Here is a 24,041-nt window from a genome sequence, read left to right on the forward strand (position 1 = left end):
TCTAGTTTATTGCTGGTTTGGGCTATTTGTATTTACTTTTCTTTGAGGGAACGCGCGATGATGATGATGCTAGCGCTCTTACAGCGCCCCCTATAGTCAGTTAGCAAAGAAGAAAAAAAAACAACATGGCGGTTGTTTACGTACGTTCGAATCGCGGTCGGCGGCTGTTGCGAGTGAAGTATTCGTCGGTGTCTCGTCTTTGTGGCGTGTGTAGTTCTTTAAATTTGCCCCTTTTTTGTTTGTGACCAGTAGACCGCCTATGGAATGCGTGTTTACCTCCCATGCGTCCCTAAAGGTGAGTGAGCAGGACGCAAGCCCGCGCCGTCCAGTACTGGCGTCCCTGATCTGGGTGTTTCCAGCTCGTTCTGGAAAATATCTGTGCATATAACTCTTGTTATAATCATCACGATGTAGTGCGTGGGCTGTGATATGTCGTCGCATTGACTTTCTTGTGATGCAAGGGTTGGAGAACATTGCAGCATGTCGTTTCCAGCCCGCCTTCGATCCTTCAAGACACTGATCTGGACACCGAATGGCGACAGTACCAGTTGACGACTGTTGTGGGTGCGAGGTGGCGTAGATCTGCTAGATCACAGAGAGAAGCAATTGCCGGCAGAATAATCGCAAGACTAACCCACCTGTGGCTCGCAACCACCTCAGTGGACTGAAAAATGCTCGGGACAGAGCGAAGCAATAAAGCTGCACGGTGCGAACGCTATAGATACGTTGCTTACGTCTCATGTAGTACCTATCTGAATTAAATGTCCTGGAATGCACTGGCAGTGTGTACTTCTGCTCTTGAGACCGAGTCGTCCTTCATGGCGCAGAAAGAGTGCACTGAACGCATGTGCATACGCTGGGCGGCGCACCTTAAAAATAAAATTGTTTCCATGTTCACTGCATGTTTTCAAAGGCACATGAGTTCTAAGGTAATCCTCTGAGTTCACGTTCTGTTGGTATAGTCATATTTGGTCTGTGCAATCAATGACTCTGTGCCCACATACTGTCAAAAAGCAAGATTTGTCAGATCTTTCTCAGCCAGAGATGATGTGCTGGCATGCATAAATTGATATATAGCATCGTAATAGTGTGACACTGAACACTTTATTAAGATGTAATAGCAAGTAATTTCGATGTTTGTGTAAGCCAGTGTATTTGCCTTCATTGAAAAAGATATTCAAGAAAGTGTTTTGGTGTTCGTATGAGGCGGGACAGAACTTGTCTATACAAAGTATGTGGTAGCCAAGTGCTCAGGGCCAAATGTCGCCTATCACTGCCTCTCGCTGGGGCAGGTGGCTCTCTGGAATTCTTTACTTCAGCATACTGCAAAACTAAAATATGTGAAGAGCTGCGCTCAAATTTCGCTTTACCGACTGTAGTTATTGGCTGTTGATTTTTTTTTTTTTGCACGTGGTTTACTGCTGATACAATAACACACATGGCTCAGTCTGTGCATTGTAATGCGTGCTACTTACTGCATGCAATGCTTCAAAAGCAAGGGTTCGGGCAAGTTGTTTGTTCTAGTTAAGGTTGGTCGCCGAACAGAAAGGGACGACACGGGAACCAGACACACAGCACCGACTGTCGAGATTTCTGTCAGTGCTGTGTGTCCGGTTCTCATGTTCATGCTGTCTTTATTTCTTTGCAATGTGACCAACCTTAGCTTCAAAAGCAGTCTTCACACTATGTATAGGGAGGGTGCACAGAGAGGGCCTGGTAATAAGCGTGTTCATTTTGTGCTCGTGTCTGTGTACAGCACCTGGTGCTAACTGCTCGCTATACTGCACATTTCAATTTAGGTGCCAAATGTACTTCCTTGTGATGCAGTGTGTGCACACCAGGGAATGATCTCGCATTTTGCATGGTACAGCGAGTACTCTTTTCCTTAACATGTAACAAACTGTAGCTGTCTTTCAAAAATATCATTTTAGTGCATCAGCATCAGAACCCCCCATGTTGGAATAATCCGTCGGTCTGAAGCCTCAGGTGACAGAGTGGAGGGAGTGAAATCCACCTTCACGAAATTGCAGGGAAGAGGGAAGAAGAGAGGGCGGGAGGAGGCGGTTGGCAAGCGGTTGCAAATCAGAGTCGAAGGGTGGAGAAAGTGGATGTGTCACTGAGTGGAGTGGGGGTGTCACGTAGTGATTGATGGTACCCATTCGTACAGTCTGACCCTGTCAGTGGCTGCTCGGTCCGGCAGGAACATAATGCTAACTTTGGCTTACGAGGTTTAACGTCCCAAAGCGACTCAGGCTATGAGGGACGCCACAGTGGAGGGATCCAGTAATTTCGACCAACAGTGGTCCCTAACGTGCTCCGACATCGCACAGCATCTGGGCCTGTTGTGTGTCACCATCGGAATACAACTGCCGCAGGCGGGGTCATACCAGCGTCTAATGGAATTTGTTTAATTTTGTCGTTACACTCACAGTAAGATTAGTCTTTCCCAAGTACAAGTTGTATTTAATGTCAGAGTCCAAGGAAGGGCAGCTTTCCAAAGCCACAGCTGGGCTTGTACGGCGTAATTAAGCAGCATTAACATCCTTTAGAATCTATTAACGTGTTTGTACTATGATTACACAATGGACACAGTATTTATCAAGGCAAACAATGGCAGCGTATATATGCCTGCAAATGTTTAAATCAAGAATAGTATCTGCTAGCTTATTAAAAATATATCATTTATAAAATGACCGTCCAACTTCTCAGAAGTACCAAATCTGTGGAGAAATACAAATTGCAGATTGCCAGTATGCCTAGGAAAATACATTTTGACTGTCAAAAAAGGATTAGGAGCACTTTATTATTAACTACGCGAGGATTGTGGAAAGATGGGTCGGGTCACACCCAATAGTGCAAAACATGAACCCTTGGAAAAGATGAGAAGTTGTGGCGCCTATGCACTCATATGCTGTGCATAATGGGCTGCCTTGCATTACCATAACCTGTCCAGGTAGACTGCCACAAGTCAATAAAAATCTCCGATATATACAACCACAGTTTTCAGTTAGGTAGACATTTTATTTGTGACATTCTTAATCTAGCTGGCAGGCTATCAACAGCCCGAGGTGAATGTGACGTGCAGGATGAAACGGGTGCCATATGTGGATACTGGAGTAAATGTGATGTGATGAGCCTTGGGAGCATTCCTCTTCACATGGCGCCAGGCAGTCTTGCGGCCACATAATACAGCTGACAGTGCTTCATTCTGTAACCTGTAATACTGCAGTTACTTGCATCATGGATGCAGTTTCTTGTGGGAAAAAATTAGAATGGTAAGTTTGGTGCATTTATTACATGGTGTAAAACATGGTGTGGTCAGTTGAACTTTCCCCAGATTTTGATGATTGATGTAGGGAAAGCATTTATTATGCAAATGCATCCATTATTTAAGTAAATATGGTGTACAAAAACCTGGAATGGAAACAGAAATCAGCATCTGCAGGATTGAAACAAATTCCTAACAACTTTGGCGCAGCACCATACCCATGACTGCCAAGCCACATTTTAGCCCCTAGCCTTTCACTCTACACTGTCCTTAATCTGTTCATTCCCAATGGGCCAGACATGAGGCCGTATGGCACTCGGGTATCCGTATCTGCCTATATGGACATGCCACGTTGTCTACTACACAGCTTTTTAAACACTTGTAGCAACAGTGTCAGTTTTCTCAGAAGCATGAAACTTTGTTACGATTAGTTTTATGACACACCCAGCACATTAACAGGCATTCTAGCCAAATTATAATTTCGTTGCAGTTGGGCTTTGAAGCATTTTTCATTAATGAGTAAAAAGGAAATGACATTAACTGGGCACTATATGTTTCATCTAAGCTGCCTTCTCGACAAATAGGGGCATTTTAGAATTTCTAGGCAACAAAGTTGGCACAGTGTTCCCATCACACAACAGAAGGCTCATTGCTTGGAAGGCTGGTGGAGAGACACTGTGTAAGAGCCAAGCAAGTTCATTTATGAAGTGCTTTATCATGTGAGGGAAGGCTATTCACGGCTGTTTCTACCATGGCAATATAAGTTCGTGTCACAAATTGCACCAGCAATGTTCTGAAAAATGAGTAATACTGTTTTTCTGTTGCAGCAGTATTCTCTTTGCAAAATAAGATGAATAGTAGTTTTGCGCTGCAGCTTTCAGTGTGCAAGATGACAGCTACGGCTTAGCCTTTTGTCAAGAATACTTTTTCTCATATGCATTGCAGAACTGTGGAACCACATATTGTCAACTGTCCTAAAAGGCAAGGTGTGTTGCTGGGCGAGTTGGTTGGGGTACATCTTGAGAAAAACAGCACTTGCAGACAAAGGAAACGAGAAGGACACACAACTGCGCTGTTTTTTTTGTGTGTGTCCTTGTTCTGGTCCTTTGTCTGCAAGCGCTGTTTTTCTCAAGATGTCCTAAAAGGGCGGTGCACTGTGACAGCACGACGCAACAAAGAGGAATGCAGCATGGAGCGACACTTCATACTAATTTTATTGAAGAGCGCATGCCTCTATGAGTGCACCACATGCAGACAAAATGAAATCAAGCAGGGATGACGAAGAAATAAAATTATAGTGAATGCAAGGCAGGTATGAACAAGAAAATGAGTGCACTAATTTCCCAAAGATGAAAAATGTTTGCCAATTGTCAGAAGTTCTCTGTTGAGCAGTGCCAGAGAGGGCGTACTCACACAAGCAGATTCTGAGTAGGGAATGAGGGGCCTGAAATATCTCAATTTCTTAATTGTCGGGTTTAACATTCGGGAGCGGCACATGGGCTATGAGGGACACCATAATGGAGGTCTCTGGATTAATTTACACCACCTGGGGCCCTTTAATGCACGCTGACTTTGCACAGCACATGGCCATCTTTGTATTTTGCCTCCACTGAAATGTGGCCGCTATGGCCGGATCAAACCCACAGCCTTCGTGTAAGCAGTCTAAGAACGCCAGAGCCACTGAGGCGCCGTGGCGGGATGAGTTCTCCATTCCTAGGAGGAAAGTTTCGGGAAAAAGGAATGACTAGAAAAGAAATACCAGAGGCCTGTAGTGTATCGTCAATGGTGCTGCTTGATATGGGATATGATGGTGCACCTTTCTCATGACCATGTGGGCTTCAAGAAAATTAGCAAATGGCACTCCTCTTCCCTGCTGTGTCTTGAGCTTGCTATGCTAAAGCACTTTGTCAGAATAGCCTGCCAACTAGCTCATAACATAATCCTAATCCCTCACCTGAAATCTGCCATCTTCAGCTGGCAGGGCCTACAAATGCCAGCACAGTCAAATGCTACTTTCTGGCTGCTCTGCATCTGACACAAGTGTAGCTCCATTACAGCAACAGCATGCATGTGCTTGCACATGTGCACATGCGTTGCATGGTCAACACATACTTGTGTACATGTTGTGGCAAGCCTCGCACTGCTCACAATGAAGCTCACAGCCACTGCACAATTTGCTAGTTCTTTCCACTGTGTGCTTGAAGTTCACCAAACTTTGTGACTTTACATGCCACTGGCCATCTCCCACTCTCTCAGTACTGGACTTAGAAAGCTCAATCCCCACTTTATGCTTCCTAAATAGGGCAGATTTGCGGTGGTCTGCTCCTCCTTTGACACCTGTTGTAAAGTTTTTCGGATGTGAAATTGAAGAGTACTTTGATTAATGTATCCAATCACCCATTTACCTTGCCACCAAAGTGAGAGTACTTCAGTGCCTTGACTCCAAGTGATTATTTGTTGTTAATCCAATGTACTGCCGATAGCAGTAAGCCCACTGACATGCCCTCTTTGCGTATGTTTTCTCAAAATTTCTGACAAAGCCAAAGGCAATTAAGCTGATGCTCTTTGGAGTGGATACCAAGAAGTGCAGGGAGCAACTGTTGAGACTCAGTCTCATCTGTCCACTTCATCAGAGTGTGCAGCATGTCCCTTGTTGTACTCCTGCAGTCCTTGTTTGTGACTGTATTCAGGTGCGTGCTCCAGTTGTGTAGCACCTGCCAGCTGCAAAGCAGTCGACTCCTCAAGGGACCCATCACCTGCTCCCATGCACTGCCATAAACAGGGGCATCATCAGACATAAATGCCTGACATGGTATTGTGTTTTTTTCTTTGATGGCCTCGAAAAACCTCACCACAGTGCCCGTGTTCACCCTTTTTGAAATCAAGTAGGCACACGGGGTACCAAAGGCATCTTGAGAAATTGTGAGCAGGGTTGTCAGTTGGAGTTAGTACTTATTTATGCCATGGGTGGAGTCAGTGCACAGTTTCGCTGCCCCCAATTCATAAAGGAGCTCTCGTTGTGGGAACGTCATTAATGCTAGCTCAAAGTCACCATCATGACTGTTGGGGTCACCCTTCTTCCTGTAATACAACAGTGGCGACTCATTTTTTGCCCTCATTTCTTCGACCCATAATTCAACACTCTTAAAATCGTCTGGATCTCTCTGCTCTGTTTTTCCAATCCTAAACTTATCTGCAATGTTACGGAGGTCCTTAGTGGTCACAAGTTGCATCCGTGGGCTTGATCCACTTGTACCTGCTCGGATGTTTGTGCACGATGGTTTTTTCTGGCATTCCTTCTGCTCACCGGCCTGAAAATGGTACAGAAAAAAACTGTTAACATCTCTGGTTCATCTGCCTACAGCCATGTAATAAAGTGACAAATACTTCTGGTCGGATTCCTTCGTCTTCCACTTTGTTCCTTTTCGCAGGTGACACACAGTTCATCTTACTTTCATTTCACTTTTGTGGCACTGCAAAGCACACAACAAAATGGTTGTTTCAAAGCCAGATGGACTTTATTTTTATGAGCTTGAGTGTTTAAACTTGCATACTGCAATGCAAAACAGGGAAGTTATATACAGCGTGTTATAAATGCGGAATATAACAGCACTGAAAATGTGGACAAGAAAAGAATAAGGACATGTGCTTCTCATCCTGTCCCATTTCATTCTGCATATTCAAAAAATGCACCGATTCGCCTGACAGCAACCTTTAAAGGAGTAGAGACACCAAATTTTTGAACGCGAACTTTGTTTCTTTGGACTTGTGCACAAGACAATAGTGTGCACGAGTCACAATGTAGAATTCACTTACGCCAGGTGAATAATTTCTAAGTGAATATTTTTCTCATGCTGTTTCAGTTTCAACACCTGAATGACTGCTGCTAAGTCAAGAGACAATTGGAGGGCATGCCAGTCATACATAAACTGAAATATAAATGCTGCTTGTTCATTTTTTTTTTTTTTTGCGATTTCAACTTTTGTGCAGGCTTGTGTTTTATGTTAGTGGTTTTTGAGGAAAGGAAATGGTGCAGTAACTGCCTCAACCATGCCATGAAGGAAAGAAGGAGTGAAAGAAGCAAGAGAGAAAGGTGCTGTAGTGGAGGGCTCCGTAATAATTTCGACCGCCTGGGGATCTTTGGGCACTGACACTGCGCAGCACGTGGGCACCTCTTGCCTCCATCGAAACTCAGCTGCCGCAGCCGGGTTCTAACCCGGGTACTCCAGCTTAGTAGCTGAACACTCAAACCACAGCCGTTCCTGCGAGAGTTACTGATGAAGTGCCAAAACAGCCAAATAATTCTAATTAATGAAAGTTCACTGCAGACGATCTGTCTTATGAGAAAAAACATGGCCCTTATACAACCATTAGACTGGTGGCGTTGCTTTGATCAGCAACAAAATGCCTACGCTTTTGACAGGCAGCCAAAAAAAGAGGCTAGCATCGAGTGCAACTGTCAGTCATTCAAGACACGTTTCATAGAGCTCAAGCCGACTTCTTACGGATGAAGTTCAACGTCAGCCGATTGAGCGACAGACCTAGGATAGTCAATGAAACCAGCAGAAAAACAAAAGAACAGACATTGGAGTAGTTCAGTGCTAGACGACATTCCTAATTATGTTCAGTTTGAAAGACTGGACCCCTTCCACAAAGCATCTCTAAACTAAACGGCATGAAGTTCGTACAGACTGTGCTGTGCATGCAATGTGCCGTGGATCAATTGTTTTTCACCCTTCGATGCGACCAAGTAGGCTCAAGTGAATTGCACTACAGTCAAATACAACTCGAGAACGAAGTGGCAGATGGCCCTTAAAGAAGACCCCCCCAGTCAATGGCGTCAGCTGATTTTCATCAGTTAACCCAATTAAAGCCATAACTAATCCCCTTTCATCTGCCACCCTCCTGCAGTGCTACCCCCTAGGATTAACCATGACATCATGAGAATCGGTCGACGCCATTGGATGGCAGGCTTCCTTTGAGGGGCATTGGCCACTGGGTTCTTAAGCTGTGCCCTACTATAACTTCTTCCGCCCCCTCGTTTTGTGGGACATGCCTTCTCCCACTTTACAATAGGCATTTTCGTGTTGTCCCACCTCTTTTGTGCCATAGATGCATCGCAGAAGAATAAAAATCATTGAAATGATCACTCGAGTTAATGAGCAATATCTTCCCCCTAAAATACATTTCTATTGCACTTTCGTCTCCCATTTATGAAAGGTTGGTGGAGTGTAGCTTCTAAACGTTTTCACATTCCGGTAAAGTCAACACAGCATGCACAAATGCTTTGTACAAGAGGAGTGGCTAACCTGCAAGCCCTCTGGCATCATCCTGGGACAGCCTTTGGTGGCAGGCCTCATTGAAGTGTCCGTAGTGTTTCTTTTGAAACACTACATATACCTTGCCCTCTTTCTCCATGACCTCTAGAGTAGCAAAGCAGTGTTTGCCAATTTTGCAGCTTCCTTGCCCCTTTTCCTGCCTTTGGCGCTGTTCTATAGGAAGCTCTTCGTACGAGCCGGAATGGTGGCAGTGCAGGTAGCGTTTAAAAACCCTTGGTGCACATTCCTTCTTTCCTGTAGAAGCTATAAAATGGCAGCAAGTTTTGCTTTCTTCTCCGTCTTTCCAGGCGCAAAATCCTGAAACAGAAAGATTGTAAACATAACTAAGCACTCCACATAGTATTAGTTAATTATTAGTGTGAAAGCACAATTCCGAACGGTAAACCCCGAGCAAGATCCTGCGATGTGTATGTGGGTTTGTGCCAAGAGCATAGCAACGGCGACATAGCAACCACAGCCTCACAGCAGCATTGCAACATAGTTATGACACGATGCCAACATATGATGTTAAGTCCATGACCACTCATGACTAAAAAGAAATTTTTAAAAATTGAGGCGTGAACAAAGGTGGGCTCCATTTTGATAAAAACGTGTACACAATGATAGCACATGAATAACGGCATAAGGCATCCTTAGAAAGCCAACAGTAAAGTAACAAGACAAGGCAATGTTCATGAAATTCTGCTTTTGCACGTTTATAAAATTTCGGCAAAACTTCTCTGTCAATTTTTTGTGTATCACACTATTTTCATTTTTTGAAAAGCAAGGCCAAATTAAAGTTTGTACTTTTTACATACACTAATGAAAAATGCATGTGCTATGGAGTGGGCACATATGCAGTACTCTCGCACTACTACTGGCGCTCTGCCTCTGCCAAGTGCGCATGACAATCACAGATTTAGCTTCACATTTTTAGCCTTTTGCCTGCAGTGCAGAACTGCATTTCCCAGCTATTTTATTGTTAAAAATTTATCAGTCATTCGCTTACTGTTTTTTCCTGCTATAGCGCATGGGGAACAATTTTTGGAGAAAATTATTAGGTTAAGTTATTACACGGACTGTTACATGGAAGTATTTCAATTTTACTACACCCTGCAAAAACTCATTCCTGCACAGCAACCTTTTACATGGCCCTGTCCTTTGACCACAAATTCAGGTCAGCGCTGTTGACTTCTAAAGGCAGAACAATGCTGGGCATTCTTCCTACACACTTCTGCATGTTGCGATTGCCATGGCTTCAGCACTGCTAAGCCAGTGCATGCCGCGACAATGTTGTGTGTCCTGTCGAGACATTGCAGATGCCTGCAACAAAGCATAAGCAAGGCCTGTAGCAGCGAGTCTGCTGCAAGGACCAGTTTTTTTCCTGCAGTGGCCACTTTAAATATGAAAGAGAGTGCACTGCTTGTCACTTTGCTTATGGAAGAGCTAGGACACCAAAAAAAAATTCTGCAGACACACATAAGACTGCTTGCCAGCGAGAATGCCAAAGCATTAAAGTGCACAGTCATGCTATGTTGCAGAATGACGAGTCATGAGTGCAAGGCATGACTACGCAACTTTGTACAAACTCTGCACACCTTATGTTACTAGTAAAGTGCTGAGTCATGCTACACTTCAGAATGATTAGGAGTCAAAACTATGACTACCTAAACTTTGTACAAACTATACACCTTACATTACAAATAAGTGCAAAATGACTATGACAAGTCATGGCTTTCAAAGGTTATAGTACGTTACGTTTCACATTTCACTCGAATGCCCGCAAAGGCTACCTCTGCAGATCTGTCGCACTAGACCAAGCCCATTGAAATCTTCATGGTTCCTTTAAAAAACGTGCATGTCATCGCTAAGTTTTCGTGCACAAAACCACATGCAAGTTTCCCCAGGTGAGTGTAAGCCCGTAAATAAAAAAAAGAACGCGCTTTGTGTTTACAAACTTAAAATGCGCGCACTCGAAAAGTCAATAAACTGCAACTTTTCAATCGGTAATCTAAGCGCGCGACTGCATCCCGCTTTGGCCCTTTATTGCTTTAATCACAAAGTGCGTGCATGCAGACTTCGTTTCTTACCTTTATTAGAGTCGAAGACTAGATTCTCCACCTCTTCCTCGAAGTCGTGGTGCCGTCGCAGATCACGAAGGGCGACAAAATGCTTCGGACGTAAGTCGCACAAGAACGGCCGTGCCTTACTACATGTTGTTGTTGTGACTGGGAGAAGGATGCATGGGCCTGCCTATAGTGTACTAGGCCTGCCTACTGGCTGGAGCCGAGCCACCACCGCTGCCGCGTGCAGATAGAGGAGAGATCAGAGGAAAGAGAAAAAGAAAAGATGCGTCGCAGCAACAACCGCGTCCTTCCCCATGAATATCCTTGATGGGTGTTTTTAAATTACTAGTATTGAAGAACGCCTTGTCGCAAACCGCTGAAGCAACGCCATCGCACGTGCCCGTCTCCATGCTCAAGGCAAAAAAATAAAAAAAAAAACAAGCGAGCAAGAAATGCACCTTGGGATACCTTGGGATATTGAGCAAGGATTTTCAAGAAGAGTTGACATTTTCCCTGTCGGTTGAAGCGCAGTGTTCCCCAAAAGTCCCCACAGAGTGACGTAGAGTAGAGCAGTGACGTCTGTTCTCGGTTGGCCAATCGCAACAAGGATCACCTTCCTCTGAATACGCCCTCCGCCTACACATGAGTAACCAAAGCTGGATGGTTCAAGACTGTCGCATGGATGCCATCGGCAAAAACCTCTTGCACAGACGCGAAGTGCAAAAGAGGAATTCTGTGGAGATATATATCGGAAGCATGCTTGTATGTCTACAAACGCCACAGAAAAAAAATATCAACAAAATCATCACAACAGTTATTTTATCTGCCGCGGCGAATAATGTACAGTTGGCTCCCATCTTGTCCGCTTCAGTTTATACAGTACACCAGACAGCACTTGTAACAGCCCATAGAGTTTATGGCTATGACATGCGACCTTCTTCTTCATATCAATCTAAATTGACAACTAAATGACAAATAAAATTAAAATTCGTATGTCCGCCGGCGAACGTCTTCAAGCTTGGAGGAAGGAAAAAAACGTCTTCAAGTTTGTAGCAGACGACTAAAACCGCAATTCACTTGTAGTTTCGTACAAAAGTGCTCAAAATCTTGCTATATAAGCCTAAAAAAAGTATAATTTAATTGCTGTGTTTCAGTAACAAGAAAAAAACGCAGTTTTAAGGCTTATCATTATTTGTAGCTTATTTCATCTGGCCCTCTCTCTGTATTCACATGCCCAGCGTGATCGACGTCAATCGTTTGCGACGTCTGACGCCGGGCAGTTATGCCCAAAAAGTTTGCATGTAGTTCATGTTTGTCCAGCCGCTGACAATGACTAAAGAAACGTACGGCACGAGCTTAAAAGCGCCAGTTACCGCTAGAGCGTACGATGCAATTCAGAACGTTGACGTCGATAGCCTAGCGGCGCTGCCGGAATGGGAATTGCGGCCGCTGCTTCCCTGTCTCGTTCGTATGGCGTTGTGTTCGCCACTGGATCAGCGCAAGGAGTGGGCCCAGAAAAAGAAAACCGTGCTTAAGATACTTTCCGGCATTGAGCTGGTCAATTCGTTGGTGGCACTGCTGTCCATTGATTTTCACGCCCTTGAGCTGGATGTCAAGAAAGAGCAACAACTTCGGTAATAACAGTACCACGCGCTTTCTACCTGCCTCCGCGCGTCGGCTCTCGTGGTCGCTCAGCAAGTGATCGTGCGAATGCATTTCTTTGTTTATTTCTTTGTTTTTCAGGTTGAAGCTTGGAGGTCACTCGGGGGATAGCATATTGATATCATCGCTTCAGAACTCCTTGGCGCTAGAGTTTGAGAGGAGCGACGCGGCTAGGAAGCTGCGACTGGTGCTTAGCGAGCTTTTGGCTTTCATTGCACAGGTGAACGCTGCTTAGTCATATCCTGTGAAGAGAGTTTTATGGCACCTTTAATGTTGGTTTTGCCGATGCACGGCCGCTTGTGAGATGTTGCGCTTACATCTCGTTGCTTGGTTCCTTCACGGTCTGCCGGGGCCAGCGAGAAAAAAAGTTCGATGAAGCCTGAAATTCGTTACAAGCAACCAGAGAGCAAGATTTGGTGGGCCAGCTAGAACTTTTGCTTAAAGAAACTGTTTAATCAAGTTGCTATTTTCATAATTTAACTAGCGAAATATTGTGTGTTGTTTTGTTTCTTGTTTAGAGCTTAGTTAAACTTTGACAGTTAAAATATTGTGCACCACCTTTCACTTTCCGTGGATGCACATTAGTGTTAATTTTGTTTCTATTTTGTTTCTCGTGCATACCAAACCTTCGGAGTGGAAACAGTTATTATTATTAGTGTTATTATTCATTACCATTTATGCGTACAATAATATCAACACCTTTAATCACTTCTGCACTCGTGATATGTCATTGTCAGAGCTTGTTACACATCCATAACATCTCATGACTTGCCGAGGATTGTGGCAGCACGTTTGCTTTCACCAGTGACCAGTTTCCTGTGAGTGTGTGTCACACATGTTTCAGGAATGGCGCTTGTCTGCTTAGCTGTATGTCGAATGATATAGCTGGAGCTTGTCATATACTGCGTGTTCCGTATTTATCTGTCCGTGTTACGAAAAATTCCGCTGCGCAATCTACTGAACTATTTGGGCTCAAAACGCTGACTACAAGGTACCTTATGATGGTCTGAGTCTTTCGATATGTAATTTAACATCTAAACTTGTCTGCATTTTCAGGAATCGGCGAAAAACTGCATTCAGCTGCGGCAGAACTTTTCGTCCAGGCGAGCAAAGAAGCCAGTGTGACAGGCTGCGCCATCTGGCGAGCGGTGTTAATTTCAAGGAGCAGACGACACGCACATCAGAAGAAACCGCGCGAGGCGCGCATTCCCGCCCCAAGCCATGACATCGGTTGCCTCACCGCCAGATTGCACAGCCTGTCAAAGTGGCTTCTTTGCTCGTCTGGACGAAAAGTTCTGCCGCAGCCGAATGCAGTTTTTCGCCGATTCCTGAAAATGCAGGCAAGTTTAGATGTTAAATTACATATCAAAAGACGAAGATCATCATAAGCTACCTTGTAGTCGGCGTTCGAACCCATTAGTCCAGTAGTTTGCGCAGGAGAATTTTTTCTAACACGGACAGATAAATACGGAACAGACAGTATTATTCATTATTAGCCAAGGATGAAGGCTGTTGGCAGTAACTTCGAATTACATCCTCACTTGTGCCAGCCAAGTCCACGTTATTCCAGCAGATTTCCTGACCTTTTCTGGTTCAGTCACCCTCGATTGTGTTCGCTTTCTCTTATTACCACTCTGAAGGTGCATTCACACTTTTTAGTCACAAAGATGAGTGACCAGCTGTGATTTTTAGCCAGGGAGCAGGTTGACAGTGCTGACGTTTATACTGGCAAGCACAACCTACTGGTCGCTTTCCTGAATGGTCTCATTCGGAATGAGAGTTGTCAGTCTTAACAGTTATAAGAGACGAGGATCCAGACGTAGAACAAACTTTTGTTCACCTCAGAGGCACAGCTGATTGATTTAGTGGTTTGTAACGCAGGGTTGCTGGAAAAAAAAAAAAAAAAATGTCCTTTGACTGTCCCTTTTTGGCCCAGAATGGTTGCACAAACTTGAAAGTGTGAATTTTCCTTGGTACTGCAATTGACGACAGGCTGTTGGTTCTGCACATTACATGGCCTGCCAATTCAGCAAACATTCTAGAGCGTAGGCGCCCAATTTTAGGTTTCATGATTTTTCCTTTGTAACATTGTGTACCCCAATAGCATGGATCACCACATGGTATTCACCTACAACTGCTAAATAATTTACATTTGAATATTTTCTCTCATGGTGTTTTGGTTCAACAGGTGAATGATGGCTGTGACATCAAAGTTTAGTATAGATCATATGAGGCCTAAAAAATTTGCAATATAAGTGCTGCTTTATTGTTTTAATTCTCTACAATGCTAGAGCCATAAAGACAGTGAGTGAGGAAGCGGTGATTATGCCGCAGTTTTTTTCATGCCTTACGTAACCTACATTGAAAACTTCGTCACAGCCATTATTCAGCTGCTGAATCCAAAACATTATCAGAGAAAAAATTTGATTATTAATCATTTAGCAGCCGCAGGCAAACATCACAGGGTGATTCCTGTGTACTAGCGTCTCACGCGTCGTTACAACAAGGAAAACATGCAACCAAAGTTTGGCGTCCACACATCTGAAAGTTCTTGAATTTTTCTAAATCCCTGCTTTACCACTTCCCGAATGTTGTTTGACATGTGGCATGACCTTGCACATTGTATGCTTGTTCGTGACATCATGGGTGCCATAATGGTGCTCCACACATGGCTTGTACAGCACAGGTTGAACAGATTTCAGTGATGTTCCTGGCCTCTAACATGGCAGCCATTTATTGGTGCAAGTGCAATCCATATATAGACTGGGTTTGTCCGTGTCTACACTGTATGAGCATACAATGTTAGCTATTTCCATATTTTTGTGAACATTTTGTTGTGTCAGTGAGAATTGCCAGGTATGGAAAGCATCAACATGGGCACATTACTTTGTGGTAGCACCTTTCCTGATGTTCATTTACTGAGCTGCTTCATGAGCAGAGGAGGCTGTGCACAAATTGTGCATTAGTCTGTGTTGCAGATGATGGGTGCTTATTGAGTTAGTTTGTCATGTACCGTGTTTACATACCTGTGTGTTGCTTTCATTGACTTCACCATCTTGCATTGCTAGGTCAAGGAGAACAGGAGTGAACCTGGCACAAAAACATCGGACCTTTTTGACAATGATGTCTACTTGGACGAGGTGGCTGACGTCATGTGTATTGCTCATGCAGGTAGGGGTTGTTGCTGTTGCTTGACAGCACTTTAGCGTGTAACTCAGAATTGAGAGTCCTATTGAGGGATCGAACACTGAATTTTAAAAGTGCAGTGAAGAGGAATCTGAACTCGTCTTTTTGCCGCGGGAACTCGATCTACACGTTCCCAGCATTCTTGGTTGGTTTATGGGGTTTAACGTCCCAAAGCGACTAAGGCTATGAGAGACGCAGCATTCTTGGAAACTTCGACTTATTGCCCTGTGTGGCCGATTTCCCTAATTAAATCGAATTAACGTCCGGCTCCCGCCTTTATTTTTTGAATTCTCCTTGTACGGTGGGCGGAGTCGACCACCGTGTGGAGTGCCTTTCAGCCAGCTCCGTGGAAGCTTTGCTTTCGCTTTATTTTGTTTTTTAGGTTTCCGTGAATAAATAGTTTCATTCGCAGATAATATAGCCGCGACATAAGCCCACAGAAATAAAAATAAGCGCGGACTATTTGCTTCTACCGATTACTACGTATTACTCCGCCGATGGCAGAGCGGCAAGCCGCCACGGGACTGGGTGAAAGGCACTCCACGTGTTGGTCGACTCCGCCCACCGTACGGGGAGAATTCAAAAAGAAAAAGGCGGGAGCCGGACGTTAATTCGATTTAATTAGGGAAATTGGCCACACAGTGCAATAAATCGAAGTTTCTAAAAATGCTCGGAACGTGTAGATTGAGTTCCCGCGGCAAAAAGACGAGTTCAGATTCCTCTTCAGTGCACCTTGAAGTACCCAATTTTTTTTGCCACAACAGAAGCCTTGCTGTCTAAGGTGCTCGATTCCGCCATGGTTTTGTTAGAAACGCTGTGCAAAATTTTTACCAAGAGTTTTTCGATCAATGCGTGTGCCCGTTTTTATGTACCCTGGTGTTGAAAACCATGCTCAGCGAGAACGATGGTGATCGCGCGTCAGCGAAAGTGATGTACTAAAAACTAATACTATAAATTTCACCTGCGAGACAATAATTAGACATTTTTAATGTAGAGTAGTGTCCATTTTAGTTTCCACACCCGAATCTGTTATTACACAGCAATGCATGCCTTGCCAACGAAAGTTTTAGTGTGCTGCGGCTGTCACTTCTTTCAAAAAATGCAAAACACTGTGGCGTCATCTAGTGACAAAAGCTAAAAGCACATGGTCGACGTTTCGAAAGGAGCATTGCTTTTCATCTATCAAAGAGCGCACTTGAGAGGGCCTAAACTATTATAAAACATGACAATCACCCCTGAAAAAAAAAAACACCGTGCACTTAAAAGAAATAAGCAGTATTGTACCCAAATGTGGTCACGTGGAGGCATACACAGATAATGGTAGGGTTTCACCACGAGTTAGCACTTCAGTTTGGTTTATGATATTTTCAATGCCAAATTAAAGTTATAAATCTATGTTTCTTCATTATACATGGTCTGGTCTGAAAGTAGTAGGACTGATTTTTTTAAACAAAAGTTATTCAAGAGAATACTACAAACAATTACCATTTTTCAAGGTAGCACCCTTCGGCATCTACACGCTGTTGCCTATGAGTTTTACATTTTTTGTACGCCTCCAGGAACGCCTGGACCGGAATGCTGTTTAGCTCCCTCGTCACGGCCTGTTGAACCACTTCTACTGATCCGTGATGTTTCCCCTCGAGCGTCGATTTTATTCTCGGGAATAGAAAAAAGTCTGGCGGGGCCAAGTCGAGGCTGTAGGGGGGCTGAGGCAGCGTTGCTGCCTTGTTCTGGGCAAAAAATCGGGGTCCTCATTCACATGATGAAGATCCTACCGGTTCCTCCTCTCCTCCTCCTCTTTCCTCCTCTGACAACACTCCCGGCACCAACTTCGCACACGCTTTCCTCATGGATAAGTTTTCTGTCACGATCTCAAAAACTTGGGTTTGAGGAATGCTGAAGTCATCAGCAATTCTCTGATACTCATTTTACGATCACTGTTAAGTAAATGTTTCACTCGCTACACATTTTCGTTGGTCTTGCTGGTCGAAGGGCATCTGGAGCGGTCGTCTTCCTCCACTCTTTCGTTACCTTCTCGGAACAGCTTGTGCCACTCAAAAAACACCTGATCTACCCATGGAAGCGTCACCGTAGGCCTCCTTAATCATGTTGTGAGTCTCTTTGCCCGTTTTACCAAGATTTACTCAAAATTTGATCGCGTATCGCTGATCGAGCAAACGCTCGACTATTCTGCGTGACGAGATGTTTCGACAGGGGTGCACAGTACAAGCGGCCTCCTCTCTTCAACGGCCGAGAGCCGACTGCCGATTTTCCCCAGCATTCCCAATATCCCCCTTCAACGATCCTGCACGCACAGACCAGCTCTCTTCCGCCCGTTGGCCCAGGAAAAAACCAGTCCTACTACTTTCAGAACAGACCCTGTATATCGATGCTCAATTCTTGCAATATGAGGCACGATCTTCTCATTTCCATGATAATCTCACAACACGTTTCGGTCAGTCCCTTTAAGTTCTGTTCTGATGGTGTGTGTATACACTTTATTGTTTTCTTTTGCGCTCAGTACATTTGCAGTGTTAGAGCTGAGCTAGCCCAGTGTTGAAGTATTTTATCCTTGTGCTGCTCCCAGCTGCCTTGGTTTCACTTTGTTGTAGTGACGCTTTACTGAAAGGTGCTATGACATTTCTTACAGAGCTCCCAGGAATTCTGCACATTCAGGACATTGCAGAGACACTCATTCACCTCAGGAATGGCCCAGACCTCTTGTGTCGACTCATCGCCAATGCTCCTGACAGCTTTTCAGAGGGTGAGCTACATTTCCATAGTGAACTTGCTCAGGTTCCAAAATCAGACTTTATTGTCAGTCTTTTTTTTTACGCCATGTATTGGGGATGTCATTTCAAGCACACAGTGCTTGCTGGTGAATATGGCAGGCAGTGAAACATCATTGAGAAAGTCCGGATATAAAACAGAAGCTTCGAGAAGTTGAACTCCATTTTTTGTATGCGTGCAGCTCAGTACTATCATAAGAAAAGAGAAAGCAGTGATATGCTTAAGCAGCTCGAATAAAAGATGCCAGCGTGTCTTCATATCACATGTAAATATAAAGCAAGCAATAAAATAGCTGTTGAAGAGTATGAAAAGCAGTAAAAGAATATAAACACTGGAAGAGCTCACAGGTCACCTTTTAAAGGGACACTGAGGAGAAATTGAAGTTGGCTTGTATCGACAGAATACCAGCTCCTGATTACAGAAACGCCACTCATACTGACAACATAGCTCTTGTAATGTAGAAAAGAGCAAGACCCAAAATACAGGTATCGCCGCCACAGGCCAAACTCGCAAGTACAAGCTTCATGACGTCATAGGACAAAACAGTGTTGCTAGAACCAATAGTTCTAGCAACACTAGGACACGAGAAGCCACGAATCAGTGAGGCGCAGCCAATGCATGCGCAAATCTCCTTGATGTCGCCAGATGGCGCCACGTACCCGGCAGCTACGTGCGCGCCTGCAGCATAGGGACTAATCAGCGCCTGCTCACTGGTGGTAGGCGGGCTCCCGGTATTCCGCTAATGATAACAAGGTACACGGTATGCTAAAGGTATCTATTTGCGAGAACTTCATTGACGACTTCTAGAACAGGATCCATCGTAACGCTGGCAAAACGCCGGTGCAAACGTAAACGAAGCGACGGTAGCGATGGCCGCAATAGCCGATAGATGCCTTCAACGTGCGGCCGGTGGTAGCTTTCTTTTCGGCTGCTGCTAGGCCGCACTGCTGGCCACCAGAAATAACGGAGTCTGCGTTACGTCATGTGCACGTCATGTTTCACGTCACTTAGTCCTGTGTCGTCATAAGAGAATCCCAAGTTTCAAACAGAGCGGCGGGAAAAACTTTTTCAACTTCGAATCCAAATTTCTCAGAAATAAATGCATCTTTCGCTGCCGGTCAAGTGGCAACAAAGCCATTAAAAGCTGAAATATCGGATTTTGCTTTCAATACATATTAATAGAGCTCTCCTCACTGTCCCTTTAAGAGTCACATGATCACCTTAGTATTGTTCGGTTTATTAAGCAGCGGGCCATTATTTAAGGCTTTTTTAAGGGACATTGCCCCATTTGTGTTCTTAGTAAAAATCGATTCTGTGGCTCTTTCCGAGTAGATCGATGTTTTTCCGGAGGTAAAAGGCGCATTTTTTGCCGTGAAAATGCATTTGGAGTTTTTCCACCCACTCGATTCAAACTCACGATGTCTGCACCGAAAAGGACTCCATGATCACTGTTTTAATGTGAAGAGTGGCGTCACCTAGCCTCTGGGATCCGCACCAAAAAAACTGCGTTAACGTGCTGCAGTTTACTTCTCAATAAACTGGTCGTGGTGACATCTGTATTTCATTTGTTGGCTTTTTCTAGCCGACAAAAGCTCCATTTTCAGGGGGAGTAGAGTCTTGGTTAGAATGTGGTAGCGTATCAATGCAGGCCAACTTCAATTGTTCTGAATGCCTTTTTATTGTTCTTGTTTTAAACTCATGTAGGTTAGGTCAGGTTTAACTCATTGAATGTTGCAGGTACATGATGTTTTGCTTTCTTTGTATAGCGTATAAGCACTCTTGGCTTGATGTATTTTCCGTGTGTCTTATAGCATTACAGCCTTTGCTACTGGAGCTTTTCAACATGCTTGCGAAACATTATTGTGCTATCACCATATAGCGAAAAAGCTCTCTAAATTAATATGTCCGGGCAGTAGTGTTCATTGGTGCTAATGTTTTGTAGGTCAGTTCCAAGGGCCCCACATTAGTCGCAACACTTTTTAGGGCGTGTGCAGCTGATATATCGTCGGGTGCTTTGAAGCTATTGATCGCACGCAAGCAACAATTATTACTACTAGTAAGCCATGGACAGTTAACCTTAGGGACATCTGGACAGTGCTAGAGAACTGTTCGAACTACCATTGAGCTGTCGAAGTTGATTTCATCATTTTGAAGTCATTTAAGTAGTCAGAGGATGAGGTCCTTATTAGGCTTTCTTGGCTGCATTGCTTGCTGCTGTTTCTTATGTTACTGGACACAATAATGATGGCCGATCCAGTTAAAATGGTAACAAATACTGGCTTCACTAACCAACGCTGCTTGAGCATAGCATGCAAAGGAGCATTAAAAAATTTCAACTAGGCATTCCAGCTAAACACGTCTTTCTCGAATTATCTGGATCCTGTACGTAGTTCATTTATAGCCTTCAGAAATGTATAGAAATAAAAATGGGGTAGGTTAAAAAATTTCAGACAAAATTGTCTTGCTTTTTGAAAGTGAATGTGCACTTGATTTCGTTCGTTAATAGGTCTCGCTAAGTGACCAGGTCTTTGTAAGAGGCGATGCGTAAACAAATCCCTTGTTGTTTAGTTTTAATGGCAGTTGCCTGTGCAACTTGAGTATTGTTGGCAGTATATGTGTCTGATTTTAACTGCATCTCTGAATTGTTGACAGTAACGCTTGAGGTTACACATTTGAGGTGCCTCATTGACTGAATACAACCATTGCAGCTGCCTCCTGGTTTCTGAGTGGTGTGTATGTAACCTCCATCTGAAGGACTGTGGCCTGCAACGCTGCAGCAAAAAAAAAAAAAAGAGGGAAAGCTAGAGTACAGGGGAGATTATTTGTGAAGTGCGAGGAAGTCAACTGCCTGTCGTTTTGGTACTCAGAATTTTATGCTAATGGCAGAAATGCTATATCAGTTCAATGCAGTGTCTTCTTGGCATTGAAATTGTCTTTCAAATTTAACTTTTTCACCTGATTACTTTTTTTATTGCTGTCCGTCTACAGCATTGAGATAGAAGAAAAAATGGCTGAAAACTGTGGAGTCTGGGTAGATGAAAGGAATGTCACTGGGCTCTCACCAGGCTTAAAGCATTTTTGAGCATCCCCTGCCAACCAGCATTAAAGACAGCATCGTGAATTACCTCCATTTAACCGCAGCGGTGGCCAAATGGTTGAGCTTCCGCCTCGTGTGCGGGAAGCGCAGGGTTCGATCCGCAGTGTCACCGGTTACCTACCGGTGATACGGTAAGGGAACAAACGTGGGTTAATGACATCCTAGTTGAAATCAAGAGGAAGAAATGGGCTTGGGCAGGGCATTTAATGCGAAGACAAGATAACCACTGGTCCTTAACGGCAACGAGTGGATTCCACGAGAAGGCAAGTGTAGCAGGGGGTGGCAGAAAGTTAGGTGGGCGGATGAGATTAAGAAGTTTGCGGGGATACAGTGGCCGCAACTGGTGAAGGACAGGGTCAGTTGGAGAGACATGGGAGAGGCCTTTGCCCTTCAGGGGGTGTAGTCAGGCTGATGATGATGATGATGATGATACAGTGAGTAACCCTGGCCTGTTGCTTGGCTTATCTGGGGTGAGATGCGTGGAAAATGGATCCTTGGCCCCAACTTGAGTAGTTGAAAACACCCTGCACCATGGTGCTCTTTAGCCACAGATGCCATTGCGCCATAAAAATCTGGCATCATCAGTTACCTCTTTTATTTCCACCGAAGTCCACAGGCTCAACATGTACCATGTGCGAGTTATTTTGATAAACTGACCAATACTCCTGGTGCAGTGATTGTTTTGAAAGGCTTTGCTTTTTGTGCCACTGTGGATCTGAGCTGTGAATACAAAGGAGGTGGCAAACCACCATGACTTTCAGTCTCTCCTTGAAGCTGTGTGCATGTGCAAGTGCTTTTTGACTTTACAATAGGTGGTAGCTTACGAAGCATGCTTTTTTTTTCCTTTCCTCTAGTGTGCCTTGCCCTGATCTCCAATGGTGACAAGCAAGATGAAGACACAGTCGGTGGCTGTGTGCGGATGCAAGCATTACATTTGCTATGCAGCATGAATCCACCGCAAGCACTGGTGGTCCGGGCAAAAGCGGTGAGCTCTCCTTCTTTCAGCAGGGGCTTTTGCACCGCATTTAAAACTTCGGTATATGAAAGCAGCATAGTTTCTTTTTTTAGGGCAAAAGATGTTTAAAGCGTCATTTCACAAACTTGTTACTTGCACTAATTGCATGGTCAGAACTAGAACATTGTTGCAGCGAGAATTTATGCAGTGCAAGAACTGAATGGACAGCTTCGTGTCGCTATCCCGCGTGCTGCCGCATTGACCTAGTGCTTACATGTGGCTCTTCTTAGTTACCCTTGAGAAGACTGAAACCACTTTGTTGGACAGAATTTTGCAAATTGGCAAAAACAAGACGTGGGTGAAAAATGAGCCTTGGAAATTGCTGCTGTTTTACGGGGTAGCACTCTTATCGAACACGAACACTTTTTTGTTTTGAGACACACAGTTGTTGTGCCAAAGTGAAGATGCTATTCTGGATGAAAAAAACTGCAGAGAATGTTGACTACATTCGAATCGGAGCGAAAGCATGGATTTCTGCAACATAGAAGACGACGGTGACCAGGCAGTGCCGCGGAGCGGAGCAGATGGAAGTTGATGAAGACGACACTCTCCAGTGCACAGCCCGAGTGTGTGGTGCAGTTTAACGCGAGGCGTGGTGGCTGGGGCGATAGCCTGGTGGTCTCGCTGAGCGGCCCTTAAAGGAGATCTGTTCGCGCATCCGCGGGTTCAACTACTAGTCACTGATATTGATTCAATTTCTTTTTCACTTTTTCATGGTTTGACCTCTAACTCAGCTGAAGGTCAAAATTACACGGTCTACGATTGAAGCCCGAGGTCCTGTAGTAAAGCTTTCGCTTCAAAAAAAAAGATAAGCTGCAGTTCATGTAGTGTCACATCAGCTTTGTCATCAGTTGTCTGTTGTGTATGTGTAAGGGGGATGTGTAAGACAGACAAGAGAATACAATCGGGTCACTTGGGGGCCCGGTGGTACGAACTGCATGGTCATGTGACTGATGACTATGGCTCATGATCTTTCCATGTGGTGACGTCATTTTGCAGCTGATGATCACAAGGTCTGAGAGGGGTCTGGCTATAACAGTGGTTGCCATAAAACTTTAACTTTTGCCAGCATATCAAGTCCTCCCATTTTTGCTGCTTTGATATTGCCAGGTTACCTATATATAGGGTTATTCGTTTTCGGGTTTTATATTTTTTCAAATTCGGGGGGTAAAAATCGGGCGTTATTTTTCGGCTTGATAATAGGGGAGAAATCGGGTTTTTCGTGGAAAAACTCCGAAATTCGGGTTTTATCGGGTTAAATTTGCAAACTAATAATTTATTCGATTTGCTCTAAACGTGGTATAACAATTAGGGCTATATTTTGGGCTGCTTTCAAGAAAGTATTGCAAAATTTGGCGTTTCTTTGGTAATTAATTATTACTCGCAATGAGAGGCAACGGTCAGTTTTGAGAAAAGAAACATTTTATTCACGAGGGCTGGTCATCGACGTTCTACACGTCCTTATTAACGTACATAATCATCTGCATGCGCAACATCTCGGTTTCCATCCGAGACTTGTCTGGTCTCTGCAGGTACCTTAGTGGAGAGAACGTTCGCTCAACGTCACAGCTGCCATTAGCTAGGCACAACAATGGCAACGCTGCATTTGCTAGCCTTGGGTAACGCACAGTTCCGTCGT

General features: G+C 44.3%; 1 protein-coding gene and 1 long non-coding RNA gene across 5 annotated transcripts in view; one reads left to right on the plus strand and one right to left on the minus strand.

The window, feature by feature from the left end:
- Positions 1–3,276: 3,276 nt before the first annotated feature.
- Positions 3,277–11,112, minus strand: LOC149363286 (uncharacterized). Of its 3 annotated transcripts, XR_016289076.1 has the most exons (4): positions 10,677–11,112; positions 8,578–8,904; positions 6,656–6,741; positions 3,277–6,579 (listed from the first exon to the last, which is right to left on the minus strand). It is a non-coding gene; the product is annotated as an uncharacterized LOC149363286 (long non-coding RNA). The 3 variants fall into 3 exon arrangements; XR_016289077.1 differs by lacking the exon at positions 6,656–6,741 and having other exon boundaries at positions 10,677–11,110; XR_016289075.1 differs by having other exon boundaries at positions 3,277–6,741; positions 10,677–11,110.
- Positions 11,113–11,912: 800 nt separating this feature from the next.
- Positions 11,913–24,041, plus strand: part of IntS2 (integrator complex subunit 2) — a 47,946-nt gene continuing 35,817 nt past the window's right edge. The window contains exons 1-5 of one of the 2 annotated variants that reach the window (XM_089573437.1): positions 11,913–12,286; positions 12,396–12,534; positions 15,383–15,485; positions 18,151–18,264; positions 22,242–22,372. In XM_089573437.1, coding sequence (XP_089429563.1) covers positions 11,961–12,286; positions 12,396–12,534; positions 15,383–15,485; positions 18,151–18,264; positions 22,242–22,372 — 813 coding nt within the window. In that variant the 5' untranslated portion in view covers positions 11,913–11,960. The remainder of the gene's footprint in view (positions 12,287–12,395; positions 12,535–15,382; positions 15,486–18,150; positions 18,265–22,241; positions 22,373–24,041) is intronic. The other variant, XM_089573438.1, reaches the window with a different exon arrangement.

The sequence above is a fragment of the Amblyomma mixtum genome, chromosome 2, assembly GCF_055824585.1.
Source record: "Amblyomma mixtum isolate Tamu chromosome 2, ASM5582458v1, whole genome shotgun sequence".
NCBI classification, from domain to species: Eukaryota; Metazoa; Arthropoda; class Arachnida; order Ixodida; family Ixodidae; genus Amblyomma; species Amblyomma mixtum.